At 40.2% G+C, this 15,150-nt stretch overlaps 1 protein-coding gene across 3 annotated transcripts in view; it reads right to left on the minus strand.

Annotated features, from left to right (window-relative positions):
- The window catches only part of LOC145435566 (uncharacterized), a 140,604-nt gene that overhangs the window by 73,714 nt on the left and 51,740 nt on the right, over positions 1-15,150 (minus strand). For all 3 annotated transcript variants that reach the window (XM_080312849.1, XM_080312850.1, XM_080312851.1), the window contains one exon: positions 2,988-3,107. In XM_080312849.1, the coding sequence (XP_080168975.1) occupies positions 2,988-3,107 (120 nt within the window). The remainder of the gene's footprint in view (positions 1-2,987; positions 3,108-15,150) is intronic.

A 15,150-nucleotide genomic window follows, 5' to 3' on the forward strand; every position in this document is an offset into this window, starting at 1 on the left:
TGTAGGCTCATACATCATTATCTATGGAAAGTATTTACACAATTATGGCATAATTTTACAACTTGAAAAAAACGACTTTTTTAAAAAGCCTTTTTTTAAAAACACTGTATAAAATATGTTTTAAACAAAGTGTTTTAAAACACCGTTTGTTTCAAATGCAACTCTACCTATAACCAACCTGAAGAGATCGCCACTCCTAACTGCCACCGATGCAAGACGCGCAGTCGAGTCGATATTTGAGCAGGTGGATGTCTGAACATCGTACGTTGCCAAAGAATTGATGTATTTGTATTCATGTCCATTCGAGTAACGATACCACCCGTCAGCCGTGAACCCAACTGCAAGGGGCAATGTTTTGTAGGCCAGTTTCATAAAGTAATTGCATTTCAAGAACAGAATGATCTATCAAAAAATGTTAGCCTTCATTTGCTCAACCTCAATTTCACTCTGATATGTTTTCCTGATGAAATGATGTGTCGGATGAAAGGAAGTACTTAACTTAACTTTGTAGACTGAAAAGTACTTTCATTTAGGGATTTTTTAAAGAATAAATTAGCATTGTAATACTTTTTCATCGTGTTTACGAATGAAGTTTTCATTATATGTCCACGGACCGTGTGCAATAGCTCCTGCGTCACTTTAATTGAGTATGTTTCCTAAAATTGCACTAATTTATTGTGGCATTGATCGTTCTGCATTAGTCGTGAACCAGACATGAAGCACTTCGTCAGCTCCCCAAAAACGTATTTCTGTGACCCAGTTAGGGTTATCAACCAAACTGCTGGAGGCCCTCGTAAGTCATCAGCAGCGCAAACCACGAGCATTGTCGCCCAAGCAATTTGGCACTAAGGTTGTTCAAAAAAATTGAAATTTTGCGACTATTTTATAAAAATGTAATGTTGCCTCAAAAAACGTTGCACGCAAGATTAGACTCAATTGCAACTAGTAGATGTGAAGCTATAGGAGTTTGGAAATTTTTAATGCCATTATTCAGACACGTTCCGTTATGTTGATCAATATTCGGGTGCTGATCACAGTAATTTACTATACAGAAACAAAGCGACGTGGCTAAGGAATTAGAATTAAGGCTGGGAAAATGGTTCGAGTACTGGAATCTCACACGAGTATTAATTCTAATGATTCGAGTTGAGTTGTGAGAGATGATTCTTTCATGCAATGAAAAATACCCTTCTACCACTAAAAAGTGAATTAATCAACCAGAATTACAATTTCGATACTATTTGCCAATGTGCAAGCCTTGAAACCGCAGTTGCTAGTAGCGCAGGATATGAAACATGTCGAACCAACCTACTACACACGTTAGAGCGGGGGTGGGCAATCTACGGCCCGCTGGCCGTATGCAACCCGCAACACCTTTTTGTATGGCCAGCGAGAGGCTCCAGAGACGGATTTAAAATTGGTAAAATGCGTACCAAAATTTTTATTACTGCAGGGACTCGATTAAACTTTTTCTTGTTATTCTTCACCACAATAATCATATGTTATATTCGTACTAACTATTGCATATTTATATTTCATTGCTGGCGCGATAGTCCGACCTCAAGGCCCACGCATTTTAAAAGGTATCAGCACAGTAGTTATTATTAATATTATTATTTATTGGAAGAAGAAAAGGAGTGTCGCCTATCACCGTTAGGTCTTGTGCGCCACGACAGTACTCAATTTTAATGTATAGCAGCAATTCAAATATATCGATTACAGCTCAGCACATATTCTACCACGTATTTCAAAATGCTTGGATTCGGTAGTAAGTTGACGAGGCGAAATGGGATATTTATACAAACACACACGACGCAGGAACGTTCTATGAAATTCATGCGAGGGGCAGTTCATTATAACGTGCTCAACCGTCTCAGGTTCATTGCAGGAGCTACAATGCGATGAAGGCGCGATTCCAATCTTAAACAAGTGTGCGTTCAGTAGTTAAAACGGGAATGACTTCGGGATCACGAGTGTAATTTTATATTGGCCACTTCAGCATATTTGTGACTTTTGGTGCTGTAGCCTACTTGGAAAAATCACGAGCGTGTTCTGTATGTGCACAAATATTAAAAAATCTATATGTTTTAATGGGAGCGTATTTGAAGCTAGCATGGTTGTGACGCTGTCAGCATTGTGTGTCCTCGAGCTGAAACAAAAGTAGAATCAGCAAATCTATAAACAGATCACTGCTTACAGACTCAACTCTCCACCCTGTTCAAGAATCGGGACAACAGACTTTTGTCCCTAGTTCGGAAAATTGGTTATTGAGTTTGACAATCTTATGAAATCGGACGCGTGTACGATATCATCAAATCAATGTTTTGTTTGTTTTAAATCAGCATATATATTATTGCCATATCCTCACTATATGATCAAATACCAATATTGCGTTTCGGTTTATAATTCCGTTTTATATATTGCGGCCCTCAAATAGATTAAGATGTTGAATGCGGCCGGCGAGCTAAAAATTTTGCCCACCCCTGTGTCGGAGGAAATGTCATATCTACGAATCGCGATCAACCCACATAATTATGACAAAGTGCAACGAAATGGGTTTGATCCTAAAATAACAAATTATCCTTAATCTGATGTAGAACTGGCATTGTATTCTTTGTGGTCACTTTCCACATCGTTCATACTGTTTTGACGTGCTCGTGAGAGACACTCAAATGCTAGACTCGACTTGAAGTCTAATACTCGAATCGGATTCGTTCCTAATTGGAAGCAATATACTTACGGCTGCAGGTTTTCCCGTAATTTCCGTCGGTGCAATCACACGTATAGTACGGATGAGTGTCATTATTCAGACATGTTCCGTTATGTTGACAAACATTCGTATGGTGTTCACAATATCTCTCTGCATTGAAACGAAGCGATAACTGGTTCAAACCTACTCACGTTATAGACACAAACAAGTATTGTGGGAATGAGCTTGTCTTCTTCTGGACATCACATAGCTCAAGAATTAGGAGCGATGTACTTACGGCTGCAGTTTCTTCCATAATATCCGTCGGTGCAATTACACGTATGATACGGTTCAGTGTCATTCTTTAGACATGTCCCGTTATGTTGACAAACATTGGGGTGGTGTTCACAAAAATTTTCTATATAGAAACGAAGCGATGTGTCAGTCGTACTGGATTTATACACAACCAAATGTTGTGGCGGTGAGCGAGTCAATTTCTGAACAAGTCTGCTCAAGTTATATACGAGCACATGTTGTGGCAGTGTCCCAATCATTTCGTCGACATAACTCAAGAATTAGAAACGATATAATTACTACTGAAGTTTTTTCCATAATATCCGTCAGTGCAATTGCACGTATAGTACGGATGAGTGTCATTATTCAGACATGTTCCGTCATATTGACAAACATTCGTATGGTGTTCACAATATCTCTCTGCATTGAAACGAAGCGATAACTGGTTCAAACCTACTCACATTATAGACACAAACAAGTATTGTGGGAATGAGCTTGTCTTCTTCTGGACATCACATAGGCTAGCTCAAGAAGTATAAGCGATATACTCACGGCTGCAGTTGCTTCCATAATATCCGTCGGTGCAATTGCACGTATAGAACGGTTTATTGTCATTATTCAGACATGTTCCGTCATGTTGACAGGGATTCAGGTGATGATTGCAGTAGTCGCCTGTATTGACAAGCAGCGACATCATGTTAAAGTTCCTGATGTGAGGTAGATGCAGCGATTTTAGGAACAGAATTTGAATATGGCGCCATTACGAATATATATTCTTATCCTTTCTATATCTATGAGTATTTGTGAACATGCCTTTTCCTGGTATAATAAGACGAATAAAACTGAATGGTCCACTGTTCATCAACTTCATAATTTGCCAATAGGTCTGTTGGCCAGAATAAAGTGATTGCCCCATCGGTTAACAACCTCGCCTTGAATTAGTTTATACCTTGGTGGGTTTGTTGGTCGATTGGTCGGTCGGCTGGCTAATTAGCAAGAGCTGGCAGCGTCGCAGACAATTTATATTCATGCCCCGAACCATATATGGAACGCATGATATGGGCCCATGTCATCCGATCTCGGTGTATCCGTACCATTAGTGTATTATATACTTACCTGAGAAGTCATGGGCGGAATATATGGTCGTTTCAATTTTACAACCGCCCTCAACACAATTCGAAAATAATTGTTGGAGCTTCGCCATGTTACTCGGACCTGCGAACGTACAAGATTTAATCATGCGATATCGCAAGGAGCGTAGAGTTTCGGGAAGTGTCACATTCGCCTGTTTGGTATTATAGTAAAAATGCTAGTGCCCTGCGAAGGTATTGTAACGATCCTCGCCATTGTTATTGTTACAGCAGAAACAGGTGACAAAGTAAGGGCCACCCATACAATAAGAATAATATTATATTAAATTACCTGAAGAGTTCTAATATCAATGATGACGACTTATTAACCATTTCATTGTAATTGTAATATTTTTTCATGTCAATGCATATATAAGCCCACATCTGATATGAGGCATATTAACTCAACCTCATTTCGTACTAATTTAATTTCAAGGATAGAATCAACCATTTGGAACTCACCGAACATGTTTTCCTGAAATATGGAAGAATGGAATTAAGTGGTAGTTAAGCTTTCAACATATATATACAACTTCACGTTACTCACAGACTAAATATAAACGCATATAACAATACGGGTCTAATTATTGAAACCATCCACTATTCAGACCGTTATTGAATTGTATTCGTCACCCTTAATTTAGCGGGTAACCAAGTTCGAACTGGCCTGGTGCAGATTTGCATCGATTAGGCGGATATTAATGGCAATGAAATTGAAAAAAGTATTATCAAAATCAGTGATTCCTAAATTTACTTCGATTGTTCGACGACTCAACATATGGAATTATGCTATTATTTCCATAAAACCTGACATACCATCATGGACAGTTCCACTTCCTTTTCGGGTGCACAATGGGACGCCCCTGAAAAGGAATGAGTAATCTTTAAATGAGTCCTTAAAAGAAAATACCGTTAATATTCAATTCGGTTAATCTTTACGCTACCGCTAGATGGTGTAGACATACCACTATATGTTGCAGATAATTGCCCCGATTATTCGAGTGCTTCGGGTTTTAGAATAATCCCTGCCTGTAGAATCAACCGAAATTGAAGCAAACGCAGCTCATAGTTTTCATTTATTTAGACAGGTTGTTCTTTCCCTTTGCTAACTTGGCGAACACTGCAAACCTTCGGCAAACCCCATATATTCGCCTAATCACCAGTGTTGGGATGACTCGAGTCATGACTTGACTCGAGTCAGACTCGAGTCACCTTTTTCGTATGACTTGACTTGACTCGAGTCACTTTGCTAAAATGACTTGACTTGACTTGACTCGGCGTATCAGAAATGTGGATTGACTCGTGACTCGGAGCAAAATTCACGAGTCAATTTCAAGTCATCAAGTAATCGGTGTCGATAAAAATCACTGTGTCATCTATATGTTCGGATTGTTCGCGAAACGCTGATGTAACCCGTGAGAGCGACTATCGGTAATCATTCAATGATGGTGTGTTTTACAGAGCCAAATTGACCACAAACAAAGTGATCGAAACTTACAGCTAACGTTGTCGTAAACTAGTAATATAGTAATTTAATAGCAAAACATCCATTTCTGTTCTTTGTTCTTACCTTAGCCAAACCTCTTGTTCTATTGAAATTGAATTCGAATATAGTTTATTAACTCCTCAACCATTGGCGCAGGCTCGAATTGTATCATATCGATATGTAAATGGGTAATGTATTTCATCTTATCAATCAGTTTTTCAGCTGGTAACTATAAACTGAGGCTATGCAATTTCTTACTTTGTTTAACAGTTCTACGTAGGCTACATGTAAGCAGTACAGGGCCGTCTTGCGCGTATATTTAGCTCTATATTCGTTCATAGGTTCAGAATCAATGACCACATAATCTGTATTTCAGACAGCTAGCTAAATGCAATGACGTAATCATGCCTCATACTTCGAAAAGGCAACTTGACTTGAATTGTGACTTGACTCGTGACTTGACTTGACTTGACTCGACTTGACTCGAGTCACCTCCAAAAAATGAGTGACTTGACTTGACTCGAGTCACCTTCGTAAATCGATTGACTTGAATTGACTCGAGTCAAAATGTGCAATGACTCGAAATGACTCGTGACTCGAAGGTGGTGACTTGATCCCAACACTGCTAATCACAAAACTCAATCGCATCACACATCTAATAAATTACTATGTACTATTTTAGGGATCAAAATTAGCTGCGCATCAACAACAGTGGTGAATAAACAAAGCAATTCAAACATGTTTTTTGCACACCAAAAAAAAACATTAGAATGAATATCAATTGAAATTCGGCGTGCCTTCTGTTGTATGACTCTGAAGTATGTTTTGACCTCAAGCGAACTCCTATAGGCAGGCCGTGTTATTATTGGCATATGCCAAAACTGCCAAAAATAACTTATTTTTGTCATTTTTCGATTTTAATTTTTGGCAGTTTTGGCATCGTCCTCTAAATAGATAGTTTCAGCCTCGAATTAGTCACAAAAACGCTTTATTTGGGCTAGTTTGTCAAGACACACCACAAAATGTGCAGCATCCACGTATAATCAGTACCAACGAACAATAAGAAGAAGAAAAAACCTGACGATTTCATAGGTTAATAATATCAAACAAAGCCACAAAATGTGCAGTATCCATTGGAATCGGTGCCAACGAGCAAAAAAAAGAAAAGCCTAACAAACACGCTCAACAGCTGATTGTTACAGCTGTTGAATAGACTTAAATCGTTTGCACTGTAACAGTGCTTCCAAACTCATGTCAGCTAAGTTTCTCCTAAATTCCTTTCTCGCCCAGCGAATCTGGGAAATATCGGCTTCAACAGTAGCCGTTGAGGGACAGAATGTTGCCAGTCATCCACAAAAGAATTTCAGAGCTTCAAAATCTTTGGAAGGCCGAATCGGCTTCCATGCATCATGAAAAGAGATCACTACGCCAGTGCCATCGATCTCATCGCGGAATGAATTTTCTTCCCGATCCTTTTCCAGGAGTTTCCTGTGTTCTCTCTCAACACATTCTATTTAGTAGCCCGACCATCATTTCTCCTTCAGTCGACCGGTATATTTTCGGAAGACTTTTGTCATTTCAGGTAGCTTTAATATTGCTAACTCGCATGGAAGAGTCCTGGGAAGGTTAGCTTGTTTGAGAACATTGACGCAACAAGACTGTCTGGCAAAACGAGACTATGCAGCTCAGAAATAGCCAGACAGTTTGTTGCGTCACCATGTTCAACTCGATCACGATGCAAAAATCGTGGTTGATTTTGGGTATTCCAGTTCCATGAGCAGAATATAATTTATATTTTAATAATCAGTACTGCGGCAGCTTCTCATTGATACCCGTTTTATCAAAGTTAGCGCTCGACAAGCCGGTCAAAAATGGTTGTAAAATTGCCTTTGGACAAATGGAAAGTATGACATAAACCAAATGCAGTCAGCGGTTCAATCTCGCTGTACCCACACCATTTAGGACACCATGCTTTCACCCCTAATGGGTGGGCTGGACCCAGATTAAGAAACCTGCCTTTCATAAACGCTCTTCTCGCTTGTAAAGCGGTCCTGTTAACACAACACCACGAACGAAATGCACTATTTGGCAGGCCGTGTTATTTTTGGCATATGCCAAAAATTGCTTATTTTTGGCATTTTCAAATTTTTGTTTTTGGCAGTTTTGGCATCTGGCTCCTGAAATGCCAAAAATAACACGGCCTGCCTATAGGGCTCGCATGAACCCCGGTTGAGAACCAAAAACTTAGTAGTATGATGAGCATTGGTTGGTTTGGATTTTTTCCTGATTTAAATTCTCGGAATCGCCTAATAAATATAGTCGCCGTATCATGAACACTGGGAGCAAACACGACATTGTGTCTCTATAGATGTTAAATTGACACGCGCCGCACATGGTCTTTTCGGCACCCTTTCATCTGTTGATTGCGACATTCTGTGTCTTGATTATCGCATTGTTCGTGTGAATGAAAATAATAGCATCCCTGGTTGCATATTCTTTCCGAAATTGGGTCTCGATAGAACAGTACCCACTAAATGATTTTGTAAAAATACTGTACCGGGAATTCCAAGCGAGTTCTTCCCGAAAAGCAACAGAATGGACGATATCCAGTGGGCTAACATCACGGATGTAATTTAATTTCTTGTCGAAAAATAAACAATTTATTGGTTTTAGTTCATTCTGAAAATATCGTACACTTAATATAAACGCAGTGTAGATTCCTTGTGTTTGTAATTAAGTCCAGCAAAATCGAGTGCTGCTCCCGTGATTTGACTCTTAATCGACTGGTTTGCGTCGAGTCCAGTATTGTAGTATCGCTTATCATGATGTCATAACAGTATGGAAGACGTGGAAAGCTTTAGCATACGCGACCACAAAGAATGCAATTCCAGTTTTACATCACATTAAAGAATATTTGGTAAATTTCAACCATGCCTATTTCATTGCACTTTCTGCAAATGATATGAATTGATCACGAGTTTACAGATATGACATTACCACCAACGTACGTAACTTTGTACTACTACACTAACTACAGGATTTGTATGCTTCAGTACGACCAATCGAGGTTTCAAGGCTTCCACAGTAGACCTGTACCTCCAGCTCCGAATCCTACTATTTCCGCATAGATGTTTTATACACATATGCATATATAGCTACCTACCTTATTCCAAGATATACGATGATTCTCAAAAAACAACGTGCAGCATATTCAAGTATTTGAAGTGTTGCGTCTACGGCAAGATATTGCTTAACAAAGCAGTAGTTCTAACTGTGGCATATTTGTATTACGTCTAAGTAGTAGTGTTAACTTCCGCGTTGTGATGAATAGCGAGTGCGAATGGTTGCACTAGTGACTTAATGTAAATGACAGTCATTGATGCTGGGCAGCTGGCACAGTTTGAAACTCTGCCAATCATTCCAATGCATATGCGTAAACGTAATGTAATCCACACTATACCACATGGCCATCAATTCAGAGGCCGCCAGCGGGCATTGGTCGATATACATTGAACGATCACGCTTCCACGAGCAAGCTGTATTTCAAATGAAATGGCAGTAGTTCTGCATTATATTTTAAACAAATTCAATGCAATCCCCAATGCAACTCATCGGTCGTCGCTAAGCAAATTACGGTCCCTCCCACATGCAATTCAATTGAACGTTGATAATCCAGTATATAAGTTGTCTGATATGATACATGCATTTGAATAAATTCAATGTGGCAAGTTGTGAACCAATGTGTACCAATATGATTACAGACTGACAACTATCTAACATTTATTCTCTCCCTTGACCGCGACGAGAAGGTGTAACAGTGAAGGAATGTGTGCAAGAAATTTAGCAAATGGACGAAGTCACGCGTCACGTCGGTATCACACAGATCGATAAAATCGCATATACTTTTTTCGTGAAAGTATTTTAGATGCAGTTTCAATAATGGCCGCTCGGCTATGCTGGTGCGGTATCTTCGATCAGCTGATTGCTATTTGTTAGTTACAATACACGTTACGTATGGAAATAACCATGGCTGAAACTCTTCACAGATCTTAGACACACTATGAAACCAGGAATATTATTATCATTGCAGCGGAAGTGAAATTACTTAGCGGGTTGTATAGTAAATAAGCAGCTGAGACTTCTTGATGTTAATATTAATTAAAGAAATGGAATTTTTATATATAATAGGACAACTAAAATCATATGCAACAATAGCTTGTCCAGCAAAACCAGCAATAATTTATTTTTTCATTTTCAATTTAGGCCAAACGGGTTGTTTGATTGAATGGCCGCTACAGGTCGTCTCGGTTCCATCCTATCGAGTCATTTAACCGCAATCTGATGATGTGGTGAAATTATTATTGAATAAATATGCCAAAACGTCATCGCGAACGCTTCGTCCACCTAGTTCGGCCAAGTCACGGTCGGATCACGCCTGGTCACGGAAACACGGTCGGTTTGTACAACGTATGCGTCACGGCCTTTCGGTCGTACATGTACCGATCTCGGAAACGAAGGAAATGAAACGATCAATTAGTTTTCAGACAAATTCGGACAAAGACATTTCTTCGCTTAATTCGTCTAAAAGTGAGCGGAACGACACTGATCTCACTAATCGGAATCGACTGTATATGTAAGACGATGAAAGGAAAGTTACTGTCCACTTTAGTTTGATGACTTGCAGCACAATACTGTGTTTGTAACACGCCTCTGCAAATCATTCATTTCGTAAATCTGGACGTCAACTTTCAAGTAACGATTGTAAGCAATCATTACCTTCTCAAATTTCTGATTCCAACTTCCTGCAAACGCAGCAACGTCTTCTTTGCTTCTTTCGTCGCTATACTTCAACGGTAGAATAGCCTACAGCATATACCTTGAATAATAGCCTATCTGTTTTGCTTTAGTAGTCAGCCCCTATTTGTATATACGAGTATATGTTATATTTCCGCGTTGCTATGACTATTTGTAAAGTGGAATATGGGTGCATTAAAAGTCAGTCACACATCAAAATCGTGGACGTAGGTATTACGGAAATAGGACATCAGGTATTTTCAGCTTTTGTGCTCCCAGCGACAATGATTTAGAACGATTTTTTGATTTAATGTTTATTCAGCAGTAGCCTAACTGTCACACATGAAATCATCTTGTTATCGCATTCGTACTGCGAAATTCAGTACAATTTGAAAGCATGCATACAAAATACTACTTAATATCCCAGCAATGAGATGTTGATATGTATATCCCCTACACCTGTGATACTCAAAGGGGCACTGCACTCTAAAAATGATGTGGTCTTGAATTGAAGTGCAAAACGAAAAAAAAATGTTGGGCGCGGCCATTTTCTTCAGAACGACACCGTGATGGAGCTGCAATTTGTTGAAATTTCGACAGGGGTTTCCCGCTCCAGCAGTCACGCAGGGATCGAACTTTATATAGTTGTCAGCCGCTGTTATGAAGGAAATATGTCGTACACGCCAAGGGAGTTTAGATACCGCGGTCAGCGGAAGATGTCCAGTCAGGAGAATTATGTAAAAATCGGGCCTAGTGTATTCTATTTCTTTAGGACAGAAATAGATCGTGCCCTATTCTTATGTATAAAACATTGTTATACATGACCCATGTAGTACATTATTATAGACTACTGTTGCACGAAATTAACTGTACATCAACATGTTGTACGAATACAACCATTAAAATAGGATTTTCGCCCAAATCGAAAACACTGCGATAAATACTTATTGCTAATCAGTTGCTCCCTTCAAATTTCAGTTCAGAAATGTGAGGCTTCACCTTGGAAAGTGACATCGTATTGTTCGGTCCAAAGGCAACAGTCTGATACCCATTCGTTGATTCATTGCAAATGAACTTTTAAATATTGGAGACGGGTTTCCATTTCGCACTCCAATATCTCCTGCCTATGCCACTGCACATTACTTCCCACCACCACAACGATTCACGATTCGACTATCGGTCCCGTCATTAATTGCCTGCAATGCAACCCATGGCGGCGAAGTCTAACGTATCATCAAAATCATATGTATGATTTGATTGTGTGTCTTTACTTCCAGTGAACCCTTGGTACTGGCTCAGGCAACACCTGGTGTTCCAGGTAAGACTTCTTAAGAACCTAGAAGATCAGTGCCAGTTTTCGCGCGATGCAGCCTTTTACCGCTGGACTATAGCATAAACTGGCAGACCCAATTTAAGTAAATCACGTCTGCGGTTCTGGCTATGCACCAAGAGCAGCAGGCTGCAAAGTAAAAGGATGCTGCACAGTGCACATTGCACACAGCATGGAGAGATGGCTATTTATGGTTGTGCCTGAAACGTTATCTTACTATTGGTGTTTCGATTGTGATCTGTGAAAGGAGGTCCTCAACATGATAAAGTATTTACGTTCAACGATGAATGATGATCGCCTATAAGTAAACGATTGGTGTCTCAGCTGTGGATCATACCACTTCGCTATCTCGCCACACATGTGAGTACAGTGTGGTTATGGTCTATCAAGCGTCATTACAGAGTTAGGTTGTCCAGGGTGACAGAGACTTGGCGCGCACGAAGCCGGACTACAGAAAACAATTTAACGCCAATCCATCATCATTGGGACAAATATCCTTAAATTATCAAATATCATCACTACTCTTCTAGTTTATTGTAATGCACATCGATTTACTTGAAATAATACTGGACCCTGGATCTGCCAATGCGTCAGAACTGATATTTTAGTCATCATAATCGCAAGTGTCGCGGCCAGACTAATCATATTTTTGGTTGGCCTTGCAAGTTCACAATCTGAGCAATTCAATTTCGATAATATAACAGGATTTCGATAATATAATGGGAAATTAGCTCGCGGGCTATTCAAAACCTTCTCGCGGGCCACATATAGTCCACAGGCCGCGGGTTGCCCACCCCAGATATACACAGGCACCTTCGATAGTTTTCAGAGCTGGAGCCGGAGCTGGAGCCGGAGCAGTGGTAATAATGCGACTCTGAAGCTGGAGCCGGAGCTAGTGTATGATAGGAGAAAGCTCCGGAGCCAGAGCTGGAGCAATGCATATTTACGGCTGCTCCAAAGCCCTGGTTATAACCAGGGCCGAAGCCGCATTTTTCAGCCCTCTCCCTCCCAAATAAACACTGATCTTGGGCCCATCGCAGGGTAATCGATGCAACTTCTGGGGCTTACTATATGTATCTGGTCGTAATATGATTTGAATGAATTATGCCAATAATATTGGTTCTTTCATATATTACTAAATAACTTGATCCCCTCACCGCCAACGTGATCACAGTTAGTGGTAGAGCTGGTGAAGGATGATGACTTCGAAAGTGCAAGGAGCGTAAATTGTACATCGTTAAGTCCTGTTCATCTCACACCGCACATACGGTGGTTTCCAATCGTTTATGGTCATGACGTCATTTCCAATTTGAAAATGTTCCGTAGTCCAGCTCAAAATTTGATAAGCTGATTACTAATTAAAGGTCGACACATTTGCCAAGACTTACTCACGGCCTATTCAGCAAGCTGATTACGTCCAACATCTTCTCGAACTACAGAATAAAGTCCAACTTCCTAGTCCCATGTTCAGAACCACTATATCTTTGAATAAAGCATCCAAACGGCCTAAACCGACTCTACAAACATACCGCTATCTGGTAATTACGATAACAATTAGACTTATTTCTGTAAACGAATGTTATTTTTATTTATTTTTGATCGCAGTTTTTGCGAGGGTGGTAGTCTCCAATGTTCCCTCTAAGCTGCGCACGTGCGCAAATGCGCTGTGCTGAAACAGTCTATGCGCACAGAAAATTTAAGCTGCGCACAGAAATTAAATCTGCGCACAAAAAATCCGAAGTGATTTTATTTAGTCGTTGCGCACTGTTTTCCTAGGGACCACGCAAACTCGTGAAAAATTAGAGAGAACATTGCAAGGGGCAAATAGTGTTATCGCTGCAGTGTGAAACTGAGGTACGAGTGCGGCCCGCAAAGGTAAATATTGCGATCGATTTGCAATCACGTGCATCTCACGAAGACGATTTTTCTCTTATAGTAGGGTCTCGTACGCGTGAGCGATACTGGTATCGCTTCAATAGCGCATTGTTTTCTGGGAATTGCGAAATACCATGGTTTAACAAAGTTGGGCTAGCTCGAAGTTAATCTGCGAGAAACTAACGAATAGTCTTCTCCGCGTGTCATAAACATTGCGTAAGATTTACTCAGGACCGTAACTGCCGCACCCCAAACCCCCCAATTGGAGGGGCCGAGCTCGAAGGGGGCCCAAAATTATTTCGTGAATTAACATAAATCATGATGTATTTTTTTGGAACTTTTCAAAAAACTTCGCGCCTTGCGCGATTTAGTTTTGTCAAATATCTTGATGATTGGGTATCCGCTCCCCAATAACAAAATGTACGGATGATTTATATAAATGGGCACTTGGGCGTCGGCTATTACCGCGCCACGGCGCACCAAGACATATGAAGTTAAAGCTATGTAACATGCGACACCGAGAAGTGCGCCAGAACGATCAGCAGCGAGAGAACCTTGACCGAAAAGGACTTCCCTTGTGATAACCGAAAACTTCGATATATATAAATATATATACTTAATTGTCCATAGGCGCCTAAATGGCTGGCACTGAATGTTCCTGTTCTGGCGATCTAACTCCCACAACCAGACAAATGCCATATCGAGGGAACATTATTTGCCAGTACAGAAATACCAATTTGAAATGGTGTACGTCCTATAGTTTAGTACGTTTGGGCGACTTCAATATCTTTTTATATAGCAGATAAGAGGTCACGAAATAGCATAATGTAACGAAGTCGGTAGGCCTATACCCAATTTGATAGGAATATATATGCAATTCCCGATCATATTGACCGATTGAATCATGAATTATAAAAAAAATTCGCGCTTCGCGCGTTTAGGCGAAAGAACCACTGAACGGACAACCCAATGTAGACGATAAGTACCGCCCAAAAGCTCAGAGCCCGATGGGGGTCTGGGGAGCGAAGCCCCTAGAAGTTCGATTTATCACCCTATGGGGGCCTGGTTGCGCACTGTTGTCGAAAGGCCTGCGCAGTGAGTTGGCGTGTTTGCGCAGACTCGTGAAAAATTCGAGGGAACATTGGTAGTTTCCATATCAAAACCAAAATATGGGATACCAAATCGCGCATAGCGCTAAGAAAAATTTCATGTAGCATAAATATGCCCAAAATTATTATCAGTTAGGAAAAAAATATAAATTAACTTCAAAATTCCGGACATTTAGGCATATTTTAGAAATTCCTCCCGGACGCAGGCTTTAACAGTGAAATTTCGGACATGTCCGGGAAATTCCGGACGTATGACAAGTGGCAACCCTACTCTTATCAAGAGCAACCGGCACGATATAGGATGCAGAACAGAGACGGATTCAAAACCAAATGGCGAATGGTGACGCAATAATGGAAATTTGTAAATAACATGAATGGAAATTCGATCATAGCAACAATGCAGCGTGTTGCAATGCTGATTAGAATTTGAATTACTGAATTCG

The sequence above is a fragment of the Botryllus schlosseri genome, chromosome 3, assembly GCF_051294905.1.
Source record: "Botryllus schlosseri isolate E-star chromosome 3, Bs_hap1, whole genome shotgun sequence".
Lineage (NCBI taxonomy): Eukaryota > Metazoa > Chordata > Ascidiacea > Stolidobranchia > Styelidae > Botryllus > Botryllus schlosseri.